The sequence below is a fragment of the Coenobita brevimanus genome, chromosome 26 (genome assembly GCF_032717465.1).
Source record: "Coenobita brevimanus isolate Jiangsu-jjx chromosome 26, ASM3271746v2, whole genome shotgun sequence".
In the NCBI taxonomy this organism is placed as follows: Eukaryota; Metazoa; Arthropoda; class Malacostraca; order Decapoda; family Coenobitidae; genus Coenobita; species Coenobita brevimanus.
The window spans coordinates 45,611,456-45,637,451 of NC_136979.1; the positions used below are offsets into that span (position 1 = coordinate 45,611,456).

The 25,996-nt window shown below is 41.6% G+C and overlaps 1 protein-coding gene across 2 annotated transcripts in view; it reads left to right on the plus strand.

Annotated features, from left to right (window-relative positions):
* LOC145394209 (ornithine decarboxylase-like) overlaps positions 1 to 19,535 on the plus strand; it is a 96,814-nt gene extending 77,279 nt beyond the window's left edge. For both annotated transcript variants that reach the window (XM_080268199.1, XM_080268200.1), the window contains exons 9-11: positions 3,612 to 3,803; positions 7,052 to 7,263; positions 18,767 to 19,535. In XM_080268199.1, coding sequence (XP_080124325.1) covers positions 3,612 to 3,803; positions 7,052 to 7,263; positions 18,767 to 18,959 — 597 coding nt within the window. In that variant the 3' untranslated portion in view covers positions 18,960 to 19,535. The remainder of the gene's footprint in view (positions 1 to 3,611; positions 3,804 to 7,051; positions 7,264 to 18,766) is intronic.
* The last annotated feature ends 6,461 nt before the right edge of the window (positions 19,536 to 25,996 follow it).

The window sequence follows — 25,996 nt, forward strand, 5'->3', positions numbered from 1 at the left end:
CGTGCAGCGTGGAGAGCCGCCATTAGGTGACCAAGGCCGACACATGCAAGCATGTTGGAGCCTTTAAAAACGAAAACGATACATATATATGTATATGATGTTGATGAGTGTCTGCAGAGTTTTGGAGCAAATGTGAATGTGGTAATGATGGGAGATCTGAATGCTTGAGTGGGAAATGTAGCAGTTGAAGGCGTAATTGGTATGCATGGTGTGCCTGGAAGAAATGAAAATGGGGAACGAATGATAGCTATGTGTGTTGAGCGAGAGATGGTGATTGGGAATACGCTGTTTGAGAAGAAAGATATTTATAAGTATACATGGGTGAGACAGGAGGGTGGAAGGGTTGTTGATAGAGCTTTGATGGACTATGTGGTTGTGTCTAGGAATGTAATAGGAAGATTGTTGGATGTGAGAGTTCTGAGAGGGGAGGGTGGAGGTATGTCTGACCACTACCTGGTGGAGGGAAAGTTAAGAGTAGGTAAGATATGGGTGAGAGCTAGGAGGGTTAGGTGTGGCAGGGAGGTTTTGAAAGTGAGTGAGTTGGATAAAAGAGAGAAAAAGATAGAGTATCAGGAGAAATTGAAAGATGAGTGGAACGGAGTGAAAGATCGGGAAAATGGCAGCATGGAGGAGGAATGGCAGTTGTTTAAGAGTGCTGTGGTGGGGCATGCAGAAGAGGTGTGGGGTGTGAGACGTGTGGGTGGTGGTGTAAGAAAAGGAAGTAAATGGTGGTGCGAGGAATTAAGTATGGCTGTGGCTGAGAAGAGACGTGCATATGAAGTGTGGCTGCAGAGGAAGGATGAGATGTCATATGAAAGGTATAAGGAAAAGAGGAATAGAGCGAGAAGGGCTGTGCATGATGCTAAAGTGGCAGCAGATGAGAGGTGGGATAGGCGGCTGACTGAGAATTTTCAACAGAATAAGAAAATGTTTTGGAAGGAGGTGAAAAGGGTGCGAAAGGGAGAGTCTGGGAAGGAAGAACGAGTAAAAGCAGAGGATGGAAGGATGTTAACTGAGATGGATGCAGTAAGGAAGAGATGGGCAGAGTATTTTGAAAGATTGTTCAATATAGAGGAGGAAAGGGTGGCTGAGATTGTGGCGGATGGAAGGGTGCAAGGAATAAATGTGTTGGGAGAGTTGAATGATTCTTTGATCACGAAGGAGGAAGTGGAGAAGGCAGTAAAGGAGATGAAAACAGGGAAAGCTGCAGGTATGGATGGGTGTGCTGTGGAATGCCTGAAGGTTGGTGGAGTGACTATTGTTGACTGGTTAGTAAGATTGTTGAATGTGTGCTTTGAGAAAGGTATGGTGCCAATTGACTGGGCAAGTGCTTGTGTGGTCCCGTTGTATAAAGGAAAGGGTGATAAGTATGAATCTACCAGCTTTAGGGGTATAAGTCTGTTGAGTGTTGTAGGTAAGGTGTATGGTAGAGTGTTAATTATGAGAGTTAGAGAGGGTACAGAGGGAGTGATTGGTGATGAGCAGTGTGGCTTTAGGAGAGGGAGGGGATGCGTGGATCAGGTGTTTGCTGTGAGACAAGTGTGTGAAAAATATTTAGCAAAAGGCTAAGATGTGTTTTGGGCATTTATGGATTTAGAGAAAGCGTATGATAGAATTGATATGGAGGCCTTGTGGACTGTTTTAAGACTGTATGGACTTGATGGTAGGTTACTAAAAGAGGTGAAAAGTTTTTATGTAAATAGTAGAGCGTGTGTCAGAGTGGGAAATGCTGTGAGTGATTGGTTTCCCGTGAGAGTGGGGCTGCAACAGGGATGTGTGATGTCGCCTTGGTTGTTTAATATTTATATGGATGGTGTTGTAAGGGAGGTGAATGCAAGAGTTTTAGGTGGTCTGAGTCTGGTAAATGTTGATGGTGGAGAGTGGAATCTGAAGCAGCTGCTGTTTGCAGATGATACTGCACTGGTAGCTGATTCAGAGGAGAGATTGAGACAGTTGGTAGAGGAGTTTGGAAGGGTGTGTGAAAGGAGGAAATTGAAAGTAAATGAGAATAAGAGTAAAGTGATGAAGTGTACGAGGTTGATAGATGGTAGGGGGATGAATATAGTTTTGAATGGTGAGTTGCTTGAGGAGGTAGATTGTTTTAAATATCTAGGGTGACATGTTGCTGTGGATGGAAGAATAGATGCAGAAGTGAAGTTTAGAAAAAATGAAGTAGGAAAGGTGCTGGGAGGAATGATAAAAGTGTTTAAATGTCGTTCGCTTAGAATGGATGTAAAGAGAAGGCTGTATGAGGGTGTTGTGGTACCGACTGCATTATATGGGGCTGAAACATGGAATATGGGTGTAGCAGAGAGGAAAAGTTTGAATGTAATGGAGATGAGGTGCCTGAGGAGTATGTGTGGAGTGACGCGTATGGATCGGGTGCGAAATGATGAAGTGAGAAGGAGAACTGGAGTTGTTCGGGAGATGGCTGGTAGAGTTGAGCAGAGGGTGTTGCAATGGTTTGGGCATATGGAGAGAATGGATAATGAGCGATTGTGAAAAAGATAACTAGATCTGATGTGAGAGGTGTAAGGCTGAGAGGAAGACCACGAATAGGATGGATGGACAGTGTGAAGAGAGCGCTGGATGCGAGAGGGATGTCTGTTGAGCAAGGAAGAGTGGCCGTGCGTGACAGAAATAAATGGAGAGAAATTGTGAATAAGTAATGACGCAGCCCTGAGGGGATATTCTCCCGCATTTGGTCTGATCAGCTAGTCAGGTCAGGTGCGGGTAAGGGGATGGGTCTGTTATGATGTGGCAGGGGTAAACCAGTTCTGCTGTCGGGCCCTGCTGCGGATGTCAATGATTGCATTGCGCAGTTGACCCTTGTGCGGTTTGGTGCGGTGAGGATCTGTCCGTTCTCCCCTTTGGGGCTAAGATGTGAATGAATGTGTTTGAATGGATGAGTAAATGGAGAGTGTGTCATCCTGTCTCGGCTACCTCCCTTTCCTTGGGGGAAGCTGCCTAGGTATATAGATAGATAGATAGATAGATATATATATATATGATGAATGGAGACTGCTACATGAAGTTCTTGGCCAGATGAATTTTTATGAGACCCACAACTACAACTTCTTGATGCAAGATGGTGCACTGTGTCACAAGGCAAAGAAGGTCATGAAAAGGCTGTTAGACAATCATATGAATGTCCTTCAGTGGCCTGGGAAATCTCCCGACCTAAATCCCATCAAGAAGCTGTGGTCTCACATGCAGTTTAAACTCCAAATAAGGAACACCTCTTCAATTCCTCACACCTTTGATGCCATCAAAGACATCTGGTTTCATGAAATTGACATTGTCTGCTGCAAAAACCCTGCTAACTCCATGCCTCATCATGTTCAAGCTGTTTTGAAGGCATGTGGTAACAAGAAAAAAAAAAAATGTAGTTACTGTAAATGCAACAAGCCCTTGTTATATCATGTTCACCTAATGGTATCATAAATAATTTTATGATTTAAAGTATCACAACCATGTCACTAAGTAATAGATATTTTGTATTCTGAAGCTACCAGCCAATAAAAGCTCTAGTTGCTCATAAATATTGTCTTATGGAAGTGCCAGATTTTGGTGTACCTATACCATTATTTACATCAATCTCCTTCCTACAGGTAATTGCTGAACCAGGACGTTATGTGGTTGCATCGGCATTTACGCTAGCTACCAGCATTGTGGCAAAGCGTGACATACCTGATGATATGGGAGACCTGATGTCAACAATGTATTACATCAATGACGGGGTTTATGGTTCATTCAACTGCACCATCTACGATCACCAGCATGTACACCCCTTCACTCTGAAGGTATGTTTATGTGCTGAAGACCCGTACTTCTTAATTTTACTTAAATGGACCTCGGCCATCTACACCTTGCCTCATCAGGTTACTGTAAAGCCTCACTATATTGGACTAATTAGGGAATCTATCTATCTATCTATTGCCAGACGCCTCAATCCCGTTTGGGGTGGCCACAAACAAATCGCCACCACGTCGCCCTGTCCCCCGCCATCTCACTGCCCCGCTCCCAACTCACACCCCCCTCTCTCATATACCTCTCCACCCCATCCCTCCATCTCATCCTCGGCCTCCCCCTCCCTCTTCCCCCCTACACCTCACTCAACATACACTTTGTCAGTCTTTCACCCTCCATCCTCTCCACATGGCCAAACCACCTCAGTGTATTCCTCCTAACGCTTCCTATCACATCCACATCCACACCACAATGCTCCTTTATATCCTCATTTGTCAGCCTGTCTCTCCATGTGACTCCACAGGCTCCTCTTAAATAACTCATTTCCACTGCTCACACTCTTGACTTGTGTCCTTCCAGCAACGTCCAAGCTTCACTTCCATACGTTAGAGTTGGTATCATAATACTGACATGTAGTAACTTTTTCACTTCCATGCTCACTTCCCTGCTTCTTATCACTGCATTCAAGGAACCAGCAACCTTTCTTCCCTGCTGTACCCTTTCAAGCACTTCACCCTCCAAACCTCCATCCTTACTCATCACACTACCCAAGTATTTAAACGTACTCACATTTTCCAATTCCTCACCATCCAGCCTCGCTGTACCATTCACTGACTTCACCTCTCTCAAAGATCATCACTTTACTCTTCCCGACATTCACCTTTAGATTCCGTTTCTTACACACACTCCAAACTCATCCACCAAGCCTTGCAGCTCTCCTTCGTCTTCACTCAACAACACAGTATCATCTGCAAACAACAGTACAGGGAGTTTTCAAACACTGCCCTCTCTCACCAGGGCCACTTCAACATCCACTACCCTACCTTGTACCTCTTTTTATTACCCCATCCATGTACAGATTGAACAACCATGGAGACATGACACATCCCTGTTTCAACCCAACCTTCAAAGAGAAAAATTCACACAGTTCACCATCCACACACACTGCAGCCTTAGCACCATCATACATACTCTTCACAGCATTCAACAACTTCCCATCAACTCCATATATACTTAATACTTTCCACAATCCTTCTCTATCCACCCTGTCATATGCTTTCTCCAAATCCTTGAAAGCCGCATACAACTTCTTTCCCTTCTCTAGAAGCTTTTCCACTAAAGATCTAAGAATGAATATCTGATCTACACAACCTCATCCCTTCCTAAAGCCTCCCTGATCATCTCCAACTAATTCCTCTGTTCTTTCTCTAACTCTGTCAGTAAGTATCCTACCATACACTTTTCCTGTTATACTAAGAAGACAGATGCCCCTGTGATTACCACACACTTCTTTTTCCCCTTTTCCTTTGTACAAGGGAATAATTATACCTGACTTCCAATCCTCTGGGACTCTACCTTCCTCCCAGGCCAATCTGCACATTTTCCACATCCATTCTACTACTTTCTCTCCCCCATGCTTCAGCATTTCACCACACACTCCATCAGTTCCTGGGGCTTTCCCCAATTTAACTTTCTTCATTGCTTCCACAACTTCTATTTTACTGATTTCTTCCTGCCTTCTCACCTCCCTCCTTCTCCCAGCCATTCCCCAGCCACTTATACTTGCATTACTTCCATCCTCTATGTTCAACAATTCCTTAAAGCGTTCTCTCTATCTGCTCACTTCTTCTCCCTTCTCCACTAGTAATTACCATTTTTATCATAAATTTCACTCCCCTGCTAACTTCACTTCCACCCTGTCTTACTCTTTTCACCTCTTTCCAGAACATTTTCTGACAGTCCCTCCACTTTACACTCAGGTTCCTTCCAAATTCCTCATCCGCTCTCTTCTTACTCTCTCTTACTAACCTTTTCACCTCTCTCTTTCTTTCTACATATAACTCTCTCTTCCGCCTCTCAACTTCTTCCACGCTCCTATTTCTCATCCATTCATTGTATGCTTTCTTCTTTTGTGCCACAGCCTGTCTCACCTCTTCATTCCACCACTCTTACTTGCACCCCCCTCCATCTTCTCTTCATCCCACACACCACATCACATGCTGCACATATTTCTTCTGTAAATATCCTGCACACACCTTCCACGTCCCCCACTTGCTTCAATTCATATTTGCCCAATCGTTCCTCCACTTCTCTCTCATACTCTGCCTTTTTCTCATTCTCTTGTAACCTTTCCACTCTCCTTACAAATACTTCTTCCCGTCCTTCCTTTCTTCTATTTCTCCATCCTAATTGGACCTTTATTCTGGCCACCACCAAGTAGTGGTCAGAAAGCCCACTCCCCCAACCTCTATAAGCTCTTGCATCCGTTACATATTTTCGCATCCTTTCATCCACACACACATAATCAATCATTGCCTTCCTTTTATTCAGTTCACCACCCACCCTTCTCATCAGTCGCCATGTATACCTGTGGATCATTTTGTACCTGAAGAGGGTATTGGCTGTCACCAACCTCCTCCCAGCACAAATGTGCACTAATGCACTGCCATTCTCATCTATCTCAGCAGGCACACCCCATTCACCAACTATTCCATCCACCTTCACATTCCTTACTTTACCATTCATATAACTGATCAAAAACGCTCTCTCATTCCTTCCAAACTTTCCTATGCACACTTCCACGTTTGTCCAGAACTCTTCTCTCACTCTGCTTGCACGATCTTGCGTTGGCGCATACACACACACAATCGCCCACATTTGTATTCTCTATGTGTCAACAAGTGGGTTGGTGGAGGGTTAGGGCCCCTCTCCATAAAACAAATAACCCAAAGTCAAATGGCCACCCCTTATGGGAGTATGGTGTCTGGCAATAGATAGATAGGTATATAGACTTGAGGAGACTTTATGGGCTATAGTCTGATATATACAATACTATGTCCAGAAACATTTCAGGATTGTATCAGGCTGAGTTTTCCCCCATTCAGTCCAGTATACAATAGTGAGATTTTATTGTGTAGTATTTCATTTAGTGTTGCACTGCCTTGCAGAATATTTTAGTAAAACATTCAGCCTATTCTGTTATGTCATGAGTTTAGCTACTGTTTTATGATTGTTATAGTGAATTAACGATATAGGTAAGGAGAAACAAAACATTTAAACCAAAATGTATTTTATATCACAGGATTTAAGTGAGGAATGTCAACTGCCATGTTCCATCTGGGGTCCCACTTGTGATGGGCTGGACCAGGTTGTGTCACATACAGTACTGCCTCAGCTCTTCTGTGGGGACTGGCTGGTTTGGCCTGATATGGGAGCATACACTATTTCTTCTGCTGGCACTTTTAATGGCTTCCCACTCCCGAAGGTTCATGTTGTTGTACCACATCACACCTGGTAAGTGGAAGAAAGGAACCACAAAGTCTGTGTGGTCACTATGTGTGCAACAATGGAGCGCGCGCTTGCACACGCACACACGCACACACACACACACACACACTGGGGATACCTAAGTTGTATCTGTTTAAGGGTCAAGCTCATTTTAGGCTAATTTAAGTGCTGATCGAAGATAGTTAAACAAGTAATAGCAAAGAAAGTGTAGCATAAAATAAGTAAACATATTTCAAGCAGTGTCAAGGAATGTGCTGAATTTCCCTTCTGTCAACTGGACAGCACCAAGGTAGACAGAGTGGTGAACAACTGTAAGTAGAGATCTTTTCTAAGATGGCTTCATATTTTGAAAAGGTACCTTTAGATGGTGCTAATAGAAGAGAGAAAAAACAGGATGATGACTTCTACCCAGAACTGGTTGAAAAGGAAACTTACGATAAGTTAGCTGAAAAAGTAAATAGACTAAGAGAATTTTTCAAATGTTAAATTGAGGAAATCAAGACTGAACTAACACAGATGGAAGAGAAAAAGTGAGGAATTTTTTCATTTCATCCATCATCCAATCCTACATTCATTCAAGTCAACAGTTCACTAAAAGATCGAACTCTCCAAAATGGTTTGATGGCAACTGTGCCAGAGCAACAGCCCAAAAGTCATTAGCATATAACTCTTATTTAAAATCAAAAACATCTGAATCACTCTCCCAATTTAAAATTGCTAGAAATCATGCAAAAGCTGTATTAAATCTCTCTAAATCAAACTTTCTTCAAAAGCAAGCATCAAAATTACTTAACAACCCTAATGACAATAGAATATTCTGGTCAACTCTTAATTCTTTCAATAATAACTTAAACAAGTCGTCTTCCATTCCCCCACTAAAATCTTCAGATGGCAACATAACAAATGACCTATGTGGGAAAGCAGATATCTTTGCCGTACCTTTGCCAGAAACTCTACCATAGACGATACCAGCCAGAATGTCCCAGTACTGGAACTTGATTCTCCCGAAATTGCCCCACTTAAAATACAGACAAGATACGTAAAATCCATCCTAGACAATTTACCTGCCAACAAAGCTCCAGGCCCAGATGGAATTCTGCCAATTGTTTTGAAAAAGTTTTCCCCTGAACTTGCCTCTGTCCTAGCTAAATTATTCAGACTATGCATATGTACTTCTTTACTCCCAAATTCTTGGAAAGAAGCCAATATCCACCCAATTCTGAAGAAAGGAAGTTCGTCTGACCCCTCTGATTACAGACCAATAGCTGTCACATCTTCTCTTGGTAAGGTATTTGAAACTTTAATTAATAAGCACATTGTTAAACATCTTGAATCCAGCAACTTAATTAGTGATAGACAATATGGTTTTCGCCATGAAAGATCCACCATTGACATACTCAATCTCTTAACTCATACCATCCGGCAATCAATTGATCTTTTTGAAGAAACTCATGCAGTAGCTCTTGATATCTCTAAAGCTTTCGACAGAGTATGGCACCGTTCCCTGTTGTCCAAACTCCCTTGTTATGGACTAACGTCTTTTGTTTCTTTGATTTCTTAATATCTTAGTGACAGGAAAATAAGAGTAAAAGTAGATGATGTATATTCGAATTTCCACTCAGTTAACGCCGGCGTGCCGCAGGGATCAGTTCTGGTGCCAACCCTATTTCTGGTTCATATTAATGATGTCTTATCTGTCACCCACAATCCCATTCACTCATATGCAGATGACTCAACACTACATAGTTCATTCACACTCAGACATCCATTTACAAAGTCAAATATCTCTACCTCTCAGCTCAGTACAGCCATCTCAATAAATCAAGATCTATCTACAATCAGTGAATGGGGACAGAAAAACCTTGTCTCTTTTAATGCTAGTAAAACTAAATATATACAGTTTACTAATAGACAGATATTGCCAGATTCGTACATTACCTTCAGTGCTACTAATACAGTAATCACTCTAATATCCGGACGCTCAATATCCGAACATCCCCACTATCCGGACATAAGAATGTTTCATACTGTACTTTTTTCCATACTACACTTACCTCATTTCACTCTTTAATATCCTTTATTGGTGTGAATAGGGTGTTAGGAGCTATGCATGTGCAGTAGGAAGGTGTTTTTCTGAGTTAGGCTAGGTTAGGGTCCATAAGTACCAGTCCAGGAGCCAGTCACCAGAATGTTTAATATTGTATGAACCTACTTCTAAACCCTCATTTTATGTTTCTTTTGCATTTATTTCAGTCATTTATGTGCCTTATTGGTGTGATTTGGGTCTTAAATAGGTGCTATGCATGTCCAGAGGGAGTTGTATAGATGTTTCTCTGAGTTAGGGTCCATAAGTACAAGTCCATAAGCTGGGGCCCAATATCCGAACAGAACCAATATCCGGACCTACCTATGGCTCTATTACGTCGGATATTGGAGTGATTACTGTATTCCCATCTCCAAAAGTATTGAAATTCTTGGTGTCTCACTTAACAGTGTCCTCAGCTGGACCTCTGATGTCAGATCACTTGCTAAAACCGCCTCAAGGAAACTTGGATTATTGTACAGAGTCCGTACCTTCTTCGCTGATAAGCAGTTAGCTATAATTTATACGAGTCATGTGCGCTTTCAGCTTGAATAATGCTCACCCTTGTGGAATGGATGTGGAGAGGTTGCATTAAGACAACTAGACAATATACAGAATAAAGCTGTTAGAATCATTAACAACCCTGCCATTACATATAAACTACCTCCCTTGCAAGTAAGAAGGAATGTTGCCTCCCTTGCATTATTTTACAGAAATTTTTTTAGCAAATGCTCAGACGAACTTACGTCCACGGTGCCACCTCTCCATGCCTTCCCTTGTGCTACACGGGCATCTGGTAGCGCTCATGACTGGAATGTCACTCAGCAATATTGCAGAACTTCTGCCTATCAGAATTCTTTCATTCCCCGAACTGCATCTTTCTGGAACTCGCCTCCCCAGAGTTGTTTTCCTCCAAATTTCAACCCACAACTGTTTAAGTCTAACTGTTACAGATATTTTATGAACAGAGGACACCAGTAATCTGGTGTATGGATTATTTTTTTTTTACTCATTTGTTTTTCCTTCCTCCGTTTTGTTTAGAGAAAAAAAAAAAAAAAAATGCCCCATGAGGAGCAGAGGAACCCAGGGCTAGGCAAGTTGGTCCTGACATTTAAGATGAGAGTGACCAGCCTTGCTCATCGCTGAGTGGCATTACGTGAGCAATAAACCCCAACCACCCCTTGGATATAAGCCTTCACCGGCTCAGTCTGATTGGAGCGCCGTAATTACCCACTAAACCACCAGGCGCCAAAATTTGGTTACAGTAAATCCACAATTTAACGGCATTCATTCTAATGGCAACCCCAAACTAACGGCACAAATCTCCTGAGGAATATTTATGCAAAAAAATTTTAAGAATTCCCCCATGATGGGTAAAAATTAGAAAGAAATTCAAATGTGGCGGGCTCTGCATGCATCTCGATCATCTGTTGGCAGTTTCCCGCCAACTGGGTATGTTTATGCTCACCCAGTCTTCCTCCCACCTAGCCTGACCCCAAAGTGAAAAAAATTAGCATGTAAGGTAAGATTTAAGAACTAGTGTTAATAAACTTCATAACTTAATGAACTTATTTACATAGTGCCATCTATTCTACTCCAACCTGTCAACTAATACTTACCTGGATTACAGTAGAGTCCCGATTTAAGACCAAACGAAACAACGATCTTACAGTAACACAAACTTTTAATTTCTCCCATAATTATATAATAGCACTGTTACTACATGACAGTATTGTGATACCAACTCTAATGTACGGAAGTGAAACTTGGACATTGTTGGAAGGACACAAGTCAAGAGTGAGAGCAGTGGAAATGAGTTATTTAAGAGGAGCCTGTGGAGTCACGTGGAGAGACAGGCTGACGAATGAGGATATAAAGGAGCGTTGTGGTGTGGATGTGGATGTGATAGGAAGCGTTATGAGGAACACACTGAGGTGGTTTGGCCATGTGGAGAGGATGGAGGGTGAAAGACTGATGAAGAGAGTGTATGTGAGTGAGGTGGAGGGGGGAAGAGGGAGGGGGAGGCCGAGGATGAGATGGAGGGATGGGGTGGAGAGGTATATGAGAGAGGGGGGTGTGAGTTGGGAGCAGGGCAGTGAAATGGCGGGGGACAGGGCGACTTGGAGGCAATTTGTTTGTGGCCACCCCAAACGGGATTGAGGCGTCTGGCAATAGATAGATAGACTGTAATACCACTCAATTGCGCAAGAGAAACTGTGGGAAATGGGTGTTTTGGTACTGGGTTTCCAGATACAACTTAGGTGTTATGCTTTTGTCAGTCACTGATTGGTTTCCTTGACCCGACCCGACCCGACCCTTGTGACCCCCATACCACCAGCCACAGCCTGCTGCCTACCTCAGTGTTGTGTGAAAGGTCGCTGTGAGAAGTTTATTTGCTTATTTCCTTGCTCCTCATTGCCTCTCAGAACTGAGCACATTGTTCCAAACTAACTTTAGGTATGCCTAAGCACCCTGAAAGTGCTATGAACACAAGCATTTATTCTAAATGAAAATGTAAAATTGTTGGACGGAGTGGTGTGTAGCATTGCAGCTTAAATGCAAATGACCAGACAGATAAAATGAGTCGGGATGTTTACGATGTGGATAGTTTTCTTTGTTGAGAAAAAAAGTTAATGATAGAGCAGTAAAATTCATGTATTCACCTTTAGTACAATGAGTGTGAAGAAAAGAAGTGAAAGGGCTTTGTGCTCAATCTTTTTGTTATAAACTGACGATCTTTGGTCAAGTAAATTCAGATCTTACGATATGTGAAGACACTACTTGTTGACATAAATAGTTAGGCAGTATAATTTATGTGAGTTCAGTTCTTGTGATTTATACTGTCATACAAATCATACTGTTTGGCTGACTTGTTTATTTTTCACCTGGGCAGTGAAGGAGGAAGACATTCGCCGGCTCAGACGTACAGAAATGACAATGATTAGGTGGATGTGCAGTGCGTCCCTGCGTCCAAGGCCTGGAGGGGCTGGGTTTACAATGGAAGAGTTGAGAGGTAGGATGGGACTGGAGTGTATTGGTGTTGTGATGAGGAGAGGTAGATTGAGGTGGTTTGGACATGTGGAGAGGATGGGGGATGATAGTTGGGTGAGGAAGGTGAGAAGTGTTAATATTGGGGGTGGGGTTATGAGGGGTAGACCGAGAAAGACATGGGACGAGGTCATTAAGTGTGACCTTAGGGTTAAGGGACTGAACAGGGAGGCTGCAATGGATCGTGCAGCATGGAGAGCCGCCATTAGGTGACCAAGGCCGACACATGCAAGCATGTTGGAGCCTTTAAAAACGAAAACGAAAACGATTTCTGCATTCGTGTGTATCTGAGAAGTGAGATATGCAATCACTCCACGCTGACGACTTCTTTTTAGTTTTTTTTTTTTTCCTTTATTGTTGATGACTAATGGCTTTCAAAAAGTTTCACACTGCATTTTTTTTTTTATTAGTACCGAAAGTGATTCACGACAAAATATACGTGATGCTGGGCAGCCATTATTCATGTGTTGTTGGGTCAAGTTTTTCCTTGATTTCGAATGAGGACTTTCAAGAGGCTTAGTGGCAATCCTTAGTGATTAAAATTTTTATGGGGAGTATTAGGGGGCAAAACTAATTGGTCAGGTTAGGTTAGACTGCAGTAGCTATGCACTGATGTGTCCAGTCGGTGAGGTCATATGTAAACACACTGTCTTCGGTGTCGTAAGGCAGATATATTTCTAGTAATCTATCTTTAAATATATTTTTAACAAAAAATGTGAGGCTCCTTGAACCTAACCCCCTATTTTACATGTAAATATATGTCACGTTTTAGTGCAAAATCAATTTTGCACGAGGTTCTGCATAACCTATCTCGTGTTGTATGAAGACTCAACTGTACTGTACTTACCTGGATTACTGTACAGTACTTTTCTGCAACACCACACCTACCTGCTTTCTTTTGTTCTAAATATAATGTTTTTTTAATTGATTTTGTATGTCTGCACATGTTTATATGCTTAAAAATGTGTTAAAATGTGTTGGCGTGAGTTCTGGGGGTATCGATAGGTGTAAGCCCCAATCTAATGGAATTTCTTTTTTTTCGGCATGCTCAGGGCCCCCTAGGGTGACATTAAATTGAGGTTTTACTGTATATGGTTACAACCCAGCGTAGTAAATGGTTTCCTGGTGTACAGGAAACCATTTGGCATGTCACTTAGTCACCCACAGGCAGAAGGAAGATGAAAGAATGCAGGAAAGAAAGAACAAAGAGGGAGTGTAAAGTCGCCCGGAGGCAGAAGGATGTGGACAGAATGAAGGAAAGACAGACAAAAGAGGATGGAGGGAAGGAAAGGGCAGACACCCAAAAGCAGCAATACACTGAGTGATTGGATGGTGAGCACCCCCACCTACCACCAAAGTGAGGAATTAACAAAAAATAAACAGAAAAGCCACAACGATAGATGAACTATTGGTTAAGGTAAATTCACTGAGAACAAAGGCTAGTGAAGTGGGATGAACAGTTGTTAACCATGAGAGAATTATGAATGATTTCAGAAATGATACGGAGAAAATCAGGCAAGCAAGCAGTCTGATAAACCAGAGTAGTGATACTGAAGAGAAAATAACAGGTAAATGAAACATTGAGAAATTACAAAGATGAGGTACAAACTATGTATGCTGAAATGTTGAAAGTAAAGAATGATTTAGATACAAAGGTAGAAGAAAAAAGCATAAGAAAGGAAGTGAAGGAAATTATAAGAAAACGAAAACTAGTCAGGGAAGCTTGGAGATTAATAAATTTATAGTAATCTGCGGCATAGGTGAAGAAGAAATAAAAAACAGAATCTCAAGGGACAAAAAGGAGATGGAAAATATAATGAACATACTGCAGCAAGTTTTTTTCATTCATTGCCAGATGCCACGTATCCCAGATGGGGTGGCCAAGGGCTTAGAGTTAATTGTTTTACAGGGAGGGGCACTAATCCTCCACCAATCCCACTTGACACGTAGGGATGCCAACAGCATCTGGTGTTCCCAGGCGGTCACCCATCCAAGTACTAACCAGACCCAACGTTGCTGCAGCAAGTATCAGAGTATATCTGTGAGAGATATAGAACATAAAAGGCTGCAGAAATATGAGAGAAGTAAGTCAAGGAAAGTAACATTCTAGAGTGCAAACACTGTCGAGGAAAGATATAAAAATGCCAACACTCATGGAAAAAGAAGAATTTAAAAAAGTATGGATAAAAAGATGCCCAGCTCAAGAGGAATTGGGAACACTAATGGAGAAGAGAGAGGAAGCAAAAACAAAGAATGAGGAAAGATCAGAGGAATAGTTAAATTTTTTTTACAAGGTGATTGGGTTGCAGGTATGAACGTGGTACATAACCAGCAGGGAATAAAATGAAGGAAGATAATAGACTCAAGCTATGGCAAGTATGTAAACAAGATGATTATGCTGATGTACTCAAATGAGGATGGAGTGATATCTAAATTATTAGAGGTGAAGGATTATACCAAAGAAAGTAACCACATTATTTGCCTAACTGAAAGAAAACTAACTCCAAGGTATATCAAACGGTACCCTAAACTTAGATGAATACATTAGGAATTTAAAAAAATGAAGGGGGAATTATAATAACAAAGAAAAATCTACAAGTCAAAGAAACAGATTCTAGATATACCCCCACAAGTAGAACTGATTGCAGCTGAGATTAATGCATCTGAAGGGAAAGTAATTGTGGCAAATTTATACATGCCACCCAGAACAAACATTTTGGAAAGAGGCAAATATGAAGACCTGGCAGAGAGTACAATTCAGAGTTTAAGAGAATTTTGAAAGAATTATATTAACTGGAGATTTCAATACAAATACAAATTGGAATACTCTAGATGTAAGAAGCCGTGAAAACTGTTGGGACCAAAAGCTCCTGGATGTTTTTCAAGAGTTTTTCCTAACACAACATGTAAAGGAGAACACCAGAAAAAGAGGACTTGATCCATCAGTACTAGATCTTATATTTACTAGGCAAGAAAATGATACTGACAGTATAATGTCACACACACACACACACACACACACACACACACACACACACACACACACACACACACACACACACACACACACACACACACACACACACACACACACACACACACACACACACACACACACACACACACACACACACACACACACACACACACACACACACACACACACACACACACACACACACACACACACACACACACACACACACACACACACACACACACACACACACACACACACACACACACACACACACACACACACACACACACACACACACACACACACACACACACACACACACACACACACACACACACACACACACACACACACACACACACACACACACACACACACACACACACACACACACACACACACACACACACACACACACACACACACACACACACACACACACACACACACACACACACACACACACACACACACACACACACACACACACACACACACACACAGCAAAAACAAGAAAGGGATAAGGCATGGAACAAATGGAGAAAGAGAGAGAATGACTGAACAAAGGAAGACTGTAAAAGAACTAGAAATGAATATACACAAATACATAGGGAGGAAGAAAGAGACTTCAAAAAAGGTATAATTGTCAAAAGTAAGGATGACCCAGTTCTACAGGTTTGTTAATGGCAAATTGAAACAAAAGGAAGGAATCAGTAAGCTGAAAGTCAAAGGTAATGTCTATGAAGATGCTGTTATGCATGCTGAAATAATGAACAAATGCTTCCAATTAATCTTCACAAGAGAAAGTGATTTTGTGAAGGAGGAGGGAGGGACTAGAAATGTAGTGTTGTGGAGGAGGAGGGAGTGACTAGAAATGTAGTGTTAAAAGACGTAAAAGTTGAAGTGCAAGAACTGTACAAATTGCTGGAAACTCAAGATGTGAGGAAGGCCCCAGGACCGGATGGGATCTCTAATTGGATACTAAAGGAATGCAGATAACAACCGGCAAATAAGATTCGCTGTTTAATTGTATGTTCTCTGGAAGAAGGGAAGGTGCCTTAGGAATGGAAGAGGGCCAGTGTCCAATTTATAAGTGAGGGAACAAGGAAGAGCCCCTGAATTATAGACCAGTGTCCCTGACCAGTTTGGATGCAGAATTGTGTGAGAGAATCCTGAAAGACAGATGAATAATATATCTGGAGGAGATAGACATTTTGGCAGAAAGTCAGTTTGGATTCAGAAGTGGAAGGTCGTTTGTTTCCAACTTGTTGAGCTTCTGCTTTAGGGTGATTGATGTGTGACAGGAGAGAGATAGTTGGGTGGGTTGTGTGTATTTGTGGAGGAAGCCTTTGATAAGGTACTCCACGAGCAACGAATGTGGAAATTGAACACGTAGGAGGACTGAAAGGGAACCTGTTGGAGTGGATGAGAGACTTATTGAGAGACAGGCAAATGAGGACAGTAATAAAGGACAGGATATCTAGATGAAGGGAAGTAGCAAGTGGAGTACCACAGGGCTTGGTGTTAGCACCCATAATGTTCCTGATTTACGTAAACGACATGGTAGATGGAATGAACAGTTATGCAAGTCTGTTTGCTGATGATGCAAAGATCATGAGGATAGTATAGGTTGAAGAAGACTATAAAATGCTGCAGGAGGACCTGGACAGGATTCATGAGTAGAGCCGGATGAGGGAAATGAAATTCAGCGCAAAAAAATGTAAATTATTTTCAATGGGTAAAAGAGCAGTGGAAATGAGTTATTTAAGAGGAGCCTGTGGAGTCACATGGAGAGACAGGCTGACGAATGAGGATATAAAGGAACGTTGTGGTGTGGATGTGGATGTGATAGGAAGCGTTATGAGGAACACACTGAGGTGGTTTGGCCATGTGGAGAGGATGGAGGGTGAAAGACTGACGAAGAGAATGTATGTGAGTGAGGTGGAGGGGGGAAGAGGGAGGGGGAGGCTGAGGATGAGATGGAGGGATGGGGTGGAGAGGTATATGAGAGAGGGGGGTGTGAGTTGGGTGCAGGGCAGTGAAATGGCGGGGGACAGGGTGACGTGGAGGCGATTTGTTTGTGGCCACCCCAAACGGGATTGAGGCGTCTGGCAATAGATAGATAGAAAAGTACCTAGAGACCATAACTGAATTGTTTGATAGGTAATGAACCAATCACAAAAGCAAGAGAAGAGAAGGATGTGGTAGTGCTGGTCCAGGATAATTTGTCACCGAAAAACACATTAACAGGATAGTTAGAGAGATGTATAATTTCTTGACTAACATAAAATTAGTATTTCGTTTCATGGATGAGATGATGAAAAAAATGATAGTAGCCATGATCCACCCCAGGTTGGAATATGCGGCAGTAGTGTGGTCCCCACATAAAAGTAAGGATATTAACAAGATCGAGAGAGTTTAAGGAACAGCAACCAAGATGGTCCCTAACCTTGCAGATCTGTTGAACAGGGAGAGGCTGGAAAAGCTAGATCTGCCCTCCATAGATTAAAGGAGAGAGAGGGGCGACATGACTGCAGTGTTCAGGGCCATGATGGGAGTAGAAAAAAGTGATAGAGAAGATGTGTTTGTATGAGATGGGAAAGTTACAAGAGGACACAGAATGAATCTGAAAAAGCCAAGTTGCTTGAAGGATATCAAGAAATATAGTTTTCCATATAGATGCACAGACCTGTGGAATAGCCTGGACAAAGAGATCATCCAATCTAAAAACTTAAAAGAAGTCAGAGCAAAATTTAACTTGCTGAGAAGCGGAGATAGGACCCCATGACTGTAGCTCATTTCCTGTATATCACAACTACAGTAGGTAAACACACACACACACACACACACACACACACACACACACACACACACACACACACACACACACATTTTGTAACATTTTGTGGAAGTTACTTCTGTTATTGTCTGTCACACCTGAAGGATGTTTGATCTTCAGGAATTTACTTGAACATTTTATATTTGGCAGAAATTGGTGCCTCCTAGATGATGCCACCCTAGGCAGTCATCTAGTGGTAGTACCAGCCCTGTTACCTTCCAGTGCTGAGATAGTATAGTGACATCAGTCATAGTGTACTGTGAATCACATTCACATGAATAAAATAGGGAACCATACTTTCTGACTAGGTCTTTAATAGGATCCCTCTTGCCATTGAAGGTAATATTGGAAGGGAAAGACTGTGTGGTTTAAATGTAGAGGGTGAAACATCATTACTGAGAGATAGAGAGAAAATAAGAACCATGAAAGTACAATACTGGGTAGCTGGTGTGGCCAGTCCCTTTAGTATTTCCAGAAGGAGGTTGTGCACTGGATATGATCCCCCATTTTTTGTGGGTTAATACCATACTGATTTGTATTACCATCATTTTTGTGGCAGGCTGTACCTTGAGGAGCATCTTGGGATGACCGCCTGCTTTGACACTGGTGAGGCATCTGTTGTGGATGGACAAGAGCAGTCTGATGATGCCTCTGCAGCTCCTCTCCAAGGAGTTCCTCAACTCACTTGTGCCAACACCAACCTTGCAGACCAATTGGCTCATGTAACTGTCATTGATGTAGGGGAGATGTAACTACCAGCCACCCATCTGCCAAGATTAAACTTTCACCAGTCACAAGTACAGCTCTGGCATTGACTGAGCCATACTGAGCAAAAGTTGATATTAAATGGTAGGATGGTTTGATTAAGCTTAATCTTGGAAGTTTTTCATACGAGTGTTAGTAATTGGTTCACTTTTAATATTGACAATCTGTTTAACTTGGATAAATATTCAGCATGATAGAATTGAGTTATTTAGCTCATGTGTATTGGCAAATTGCCAAGTTTGTGTCTCTCTTCAAAAAGTCCATAGGCTTCATAAAAATAAAGTAATTCAGTACATTTGGTGTATTGTGTGAAAAATTTATTGGAAATTTATTAGTTGTTTTTAATATATTGGTTGCATATACTGTATAAATACATACATACATACAGTATGATTCAGTATCATACCACTTCTTAAGAAAAATGGAAAGTATTCATAATTTTTGTTGTAAAAGTTTATACTAGATGTTACAACTGTGGTCTGCATTTTACAATTTTCAAAATTACAGTATTGAAATTATTCGTTAATGTATTTTATACAGTTAAGCACAATGTAGCAATGTTGGAAGCACAATGTAGCAATGTTGGACTCAGTGACAACGTATCATCTCCCGAGTAAAACAGCATCAAAACTAAGTGCTACCTGAGGATAGATCCAGATTAAGCTTATTTTTTGAGAAATGTAATATTTACCCCACATACAACTGATTCACTACCAGTATTCAACAAGTAGTTAGTGTGTGACTTAAGCATCTGTGCTGGAATTAGTATGTAGTTCCTTCATGACATCTGTGTCAAAACATATAGCAAAGAATAGCTTGAATAATTGTAATTGCAGCTACAGTATTATTATCTCCCTTGGCTCCTCAGAATTATGCAACTCAGAGTTCTCCTATGGGACTTGTAACCCCATGGCAATGTGTATCACAGCAGATTTACAATACTGCCTTGCAGTACCATTTTAATTAAATTGGCAAATTAAATATTTTAAAATTCTGTATGTTTCAGTGAATCCAGATATTAGGGTTAAGGTGTTTTTCAGTGGGATGGTCGTTCATTTGTTGTACTGTATAATAATTGTGTTATGACTTTATTCATTTTCTTGTTAGAATACTTTTGCCAAAGTCATTACAATTAAAGATGGAGAGACAGACCACAGGCTTCACCGGCCTGCACAGTTCCAGGTCCAGGCCTGGGACCCATAGTCCACCAGCCATGACCAGTTGCAATGGCAGTGGCCTCAGGCCACCCAGCCAGGGTAGCTATAGGAACACTCTCCAAGCACGCCTTGGCACTGTAACTATCTATATATCTATCTATTGCCAGACGCCTCAATCCCGTTTGGGGTGGCCACAAACAAATCGCCTCCAAGTTGCACTGTCCCCCACCATTTCACTGCCCTGCTCCCAACTCACACCCCCCTCTCATATACCTCTCCACCCCATCCCTCCATCTCATCCTTGGCCTCCCCCTCCCTCTTCCCCCCTCCACCTCACTCACATACACTCTCTTCGTCAGTCTTTCACCCTCCATCCTCTCCACATGGCCAAACCACCTCAGTGTGTTCCTCATAACGCTTCCTATCACATCCACATCCACACCACAACGCTCCTTTATATCCTCGTTCGTCAGCCTGTCTCTCCATGTGACTCCACAGTCTCCTCTTAAATAACTCATTTCCACTGCTCTCACTCTTGACGTGTGTCCTTCCAACAATGTCCAAGCTTCACTTCCATACGTTAGAGTTGGTATCGCAATACTGTCGTGTAGTAACCTTTTCACTTCCATGCTCACTTCCCTGTTTCTTATCACTGCTTTCAAAGAACCAGCAACCTTTCTTCCCTGCTGAACCCCTTCAAGCACTTCACCCTCCAAACCTCCATCCTTACTCATCACACTACCCAAGTACTTAAACGTACTCACATTTTCCGATTCCTCACCATCCAACCTCGCTGTACATTCACTGACTTCACCTCTCTCAAAGACCATCACTCTACTCTTCCCTACATTCACCTTTAGATTCCGTTTCTTACACACTCTCCAAACTCATCCACCAAGCCTTGCAGCTCCCCTTCGTCTTCACTCAACAACACAGTATCATCTGCAAACAACAGTACAGGGAGTTTCCAAACACTATCCTCTCTCACCAGGGCCACTCCAACATCCACTACCCTACCTTGTACCTCTTTTATTACCCCATCCATGTACAGATTGAACAACCATGGAGACATGACACATCCCTGTTTCAACCCAACTTTCAAAGAGAAAAATTCACTTAGTTCACCATCCACACGCACTGCAGCCTTCGCACCATCGTACATACTCTTCACAGCATTCAACAACTTCCCATCTACTCCATATATTCTTAACACTTTCCACAATCCTTGTCTATCTACCCTGTCATATGCTTTCTCCAAATCCATGAATGCCGCATACAACTTCTTTCCCTTCTCTAGAAACTTTTCCACTGAAGATCTAAGAATGAATATCTGATCTACACAACCTCTTCCCTTCCTAAAGCCTCCCTGTTCTTCTCCAACTAATTTCTCTGTTCTTTCTCTAACTCTGTCAATAAGTATCCTACCATACACTTTTCCTATTATACTAAGAAGACAAATGCCCCTGTGATTACCACACACTTCTTTTTCCCCTTTTCCTTTGCACAAGGGAATAATTATACCTGACTTCCAATCCTCCGGGACTCTACCTTCCTCCCAGGCCAATCTGCACATCTTCCACATCCATTCTACTACTTTCTCTCCCCCATGCTTCAGCATTTCACCACACACTCCATCAATTCCTGGGGCTTTCCCCAATTTAACTTTCTTCATTGCTTCCACAACTTCTATCCTACTGATTTCTTCCTGTCTTCTCACCTCCCTCCTTCTCCCAGCCATTCCCCAGCCACTTATACTTGCATTACTTCCATCCTCTATGTTCAACAATTCCTTAAAGTGTTCTCTCCATCTGCTCACTTTTTCTCCCTTCTCCACTAGTTATCTACCATTTTTATCTTTCACTCCCCTGCTAACTTCACTTCCACCCTGTCTTACTCTTTCCACCTCTTTCCAGAACATTTTCTTACACTCCCTCCACTTTGCACTGAAATTCCTTCCAAATTCCTCATCCACTCTTCTTCTTACTCTCTCTTACTAATCTTTTCACCTCGCTCTTTCTACATATAACTCTCTCTTCCGCCTCTCAACTTCTTCCACGCCCCTATTTCTCATCCATTCATTGTATGCCTTCTTCTTTTGTGCCACAGCCTGTCTCACCTCTTCAGTCCACCACGCTGTTCCTTGCACTCCCCTCCGTCTTCTCTTCCTTCCACACACCACATCACATGCTGCACATATTTCTTCTGTAAATATCCTACACACACCTTCCACGTCTCCCATCTGCTCCAATTCATATTTGCCCAATCGTTCCTCCACTTCTCTCTTATACTCTGCCTTTTTCTCATCCTCTTGTAACCTTTCCACTCTCCTTGCAACTACTCCTTCCTCTCGTCTTTCCCTTCTTCTATTGCTCCATCTTACTTGAATCCTAATTCTGGCCACCACCAAGTAGTGGCCAGAAAGTCCACTCCCCCAACCTCTATAAACTCTTGCATCCATTACACATCTTTGCATCCTTTCATCCACACACACATAATCAATCATTGCCTTCCTTTCATTCAGTTCACCACCCACCCTTCTCATCACTCGCCATGTATACCTGTGGATCATTTTATGCCTGAAGAGGGTATTGGCTATCACCAACCCCCTCCCAGCACAAATGTCCACTAGCGCACTCTCATTCTCATCTATCTCCACAGGCACACCCCACTCACCAACTATTCCATCCACCTTCACATTCCCAACTTTACCATTCATATCACCAATCAAAAACACTCTCTCATTCCTTCCAAACTTTTCCATGCACAGTTCTACGTTTGTCCAGAACTCTTCTCTCACTCTTCTAGCACAATCTTGCGTTGTAACTAACTGCCCCGCCATTATACACCTATTGATATGGCAGCCTCCTGGGATGCTGCTCCTGGGCTCGGGGCCCCTCTCCATTGGGCCAAAGCAGTAGCCTGGGAACCACGTTGTCCTGTACTGTACCCTCTAACACAGATCTGAGCCCCATCCCAACCTTGTCCCCAAAACTACATTTGGAGCCCAAGTCATGCCTCAACAGGTCCGCCACTAGGTGGTGGGGGCAAAGTATTCATGCCACATGCCCTTGCTGGCGTTAGTCCTCGTGACATAGTGGGGTATATTATGTGATACATAAAGTGCATCAGATAGTTGGAGAAACAAAATTAGGAGAGTATGCTGGTCTACTCTCCATGTTAGTGTTAAACTGAGAATGTCAGCAAAGGGGGATGGTCAGATATTTTGGTGACTATACCCTGATTGACCTGTACAGCTGAGATGTATGGGGCGAGTAGGATGTGTCTGATTATTGGCTGCAAATGATGTATATCTACAGCTCTTCTTTTTTTAACACATATATACAGTATTTATATTTTTAAACTGCTTGCAATATAAGCAGCCAGCTTAACTATGGAACAATTTCTGAAGCTAAAAGGGTCAAACTTAGCTTAAAAAGTTTACTGTTATCAAAGAAAAAGTTGATTATAAGGTTCTATAAAATGATGAGTGATGTTTGAAGTAAATTATCCACCCACGGTGTACACCCACGTCTGCATGTTGCACTGCATCCGGCCATGGTGTACATCTACGTCCGCATGTTGCGCTATAATATCTGCCCACAGTTCTTACCTAATTGCATCTTTACAGGAATGAGTCAAACTCGTACTGTCCCGTGTCTTAAACCATATTTATCGTACATATCCTTAAATTTGTGAATTGTTTTGGCGCACACTATTTCATTCGGTAGTGCATTCCATTGATCAATTGCTCTGTTTGGGAAACTGAATTTCCTTACGTCTTTATCACCTCTCTTCTTTTGCAGTTTTTTGCAGTGTCCTCTTCCTGATGCTTCTTCATATGTTAAGTAATCATTTATGTCTATTTTCTCCTTTCCTAATATGCACTTATATAGCATTATCATGTCACCTCTTTTCCTTCTCTCCTGCAGTGTTGGTAGATTCAGTTTATTAGTAGTCTTTCTTCGTAGCTTAGGTCCCTTAAGCTTGGTATCCATCTTGTAGCGGCCCTTTGAACTTTTTCAATCTTGTCTATGTGTTTTTTGAGATGAGGACTCCAGACTACAGATGCATATTCAGGGTTGGTCTAATGAATGATGTTATTATCCTTCTTAGCATCTCTTCATTTATGTATGTGAATGCTATTCTCATATTTGCAAGCAGTGTATACATGTTCCGTACCTTCTCGCTGATGTGGTCAGCTGGAGATAGTCTGTTATTGAAAATCACACCTAGGTCCTTCTCTCTTTCTGATGTGTGTAAGGTTTTATTTCCTAACTTATAATCCCAATCAGGTCTTTTTCCACTTTTACAAAACTTGATTACATGACACTTGTCCACATTGAATTTCATTTGCCATGTATTACTCCATTCATGAAATTTATTTAATTCTTCTTGTAGCTCTTTACAAGAGTCTGTGTTAGTAATTCTCCTTTGTATTTTTGCATCATCTGCAAACATATTCAGATAGCTCTCATTTCCAATGTTACTGTTTATATCATTTATATACACTAAAAACATGACTGGTGCCAGCACTGAACCCTGTGGTACTCCACTAGTCACTTCTTTCCATGATGAGTAGTTTCCTCTTAGTACTGTTCTCATTTCTCTTTTTATGAGAAAATCTTGCATCCAGCAAAACAGTTTGCCTCGAATTCCTCCTTGATGGTACAGTTTCCATAAAAGTCTTTGGTGTGGTACTGTGTCAAATGCTTTCTTGAAATCTAAATAGATACTGTCCACCCATCCTTCTCTTTCCTGTATTGTGTTTGTTACTCTGTCATAGTAGCTCAACAGATTAGTAACACGTGATTTTCCTTTTCTGAAACCAAACTGTCTTTCTGTTATCATACCGTGTTCTTCTAAATGATTTACCCAAGCTTTTCTTATAAGCTTGCTTACAGCACTGGTCAGTGATACTGGTCGGTAGTTGAGTGGATTTTGTCTATTTCCTTTCTTGAATAAGGGGACAATATTTGCTTTCTTCCAAATATCAGGTAGTTTACCTTGACTCAAGGATTTCTTGAAAATTAAAAATAATGGTTTAACTCTTTTGCACATTCTCGAAGTACCCAACATGAAATTTCATCAGGACCACTTGCTTTTCCTGTCTAATTTACTTAACTCCTCCTGTATTACTTTTTCTGCTATTTGTATATCTGGTAGTATGTGTGGACATGCATGTTCCACATAGTCCCTCTCAAAATTTTTTTCTTCTGTAAAAACTAATTGGAAATTCTTATTTAGTGCTTCACAAATATCTTTCTCTTGTGTATAAGTGAATCCCTCGTCCATAATGGATTGTATTATATCTTTTACTTTGGTTTTGCCTCTGATGTAGCTGTAAAACAGCTTTGGTTGATCACTACTTTTATTTATTATATCCTCCTCAAACTGTTTTTGGGCTTCCCTCCTTATTCTTGTATAATAATTTCTTGCCTGTTTGTAATTATTATACGCCCTTTCACTATTGTGTCTTCTGTATCTATTCCACAACAAATCTCTTCTTTCTTTTGAATTTTTACATTCTGTATTGAACCATTTCTGTATTTCCTTATCTGCTTCTCTGTGCTGTGGGACGTACTTCTGGACTCCTATTTCATGAAATTCACAGAATTTTTTATATACAGCATTTAAATCTTGTCCTCTAAGCTCATTTTCCCAATCAACTTCAAAGAAATACTTCTTTAGGTCTTGATAATTTCTCTTTTTATAGTTTAGGCTCTTTTTGTAACTTTCATTGCTGTTAACTATGTCATATGCTATCCTGAAGTTGTAATTTAGTACTGCATGATCGCTTTTGCCAAGAGGAGGGTGATATATTAAACTGTCAATATCATTTTCTTGCCTAGTAAATATTAGACCTAGCA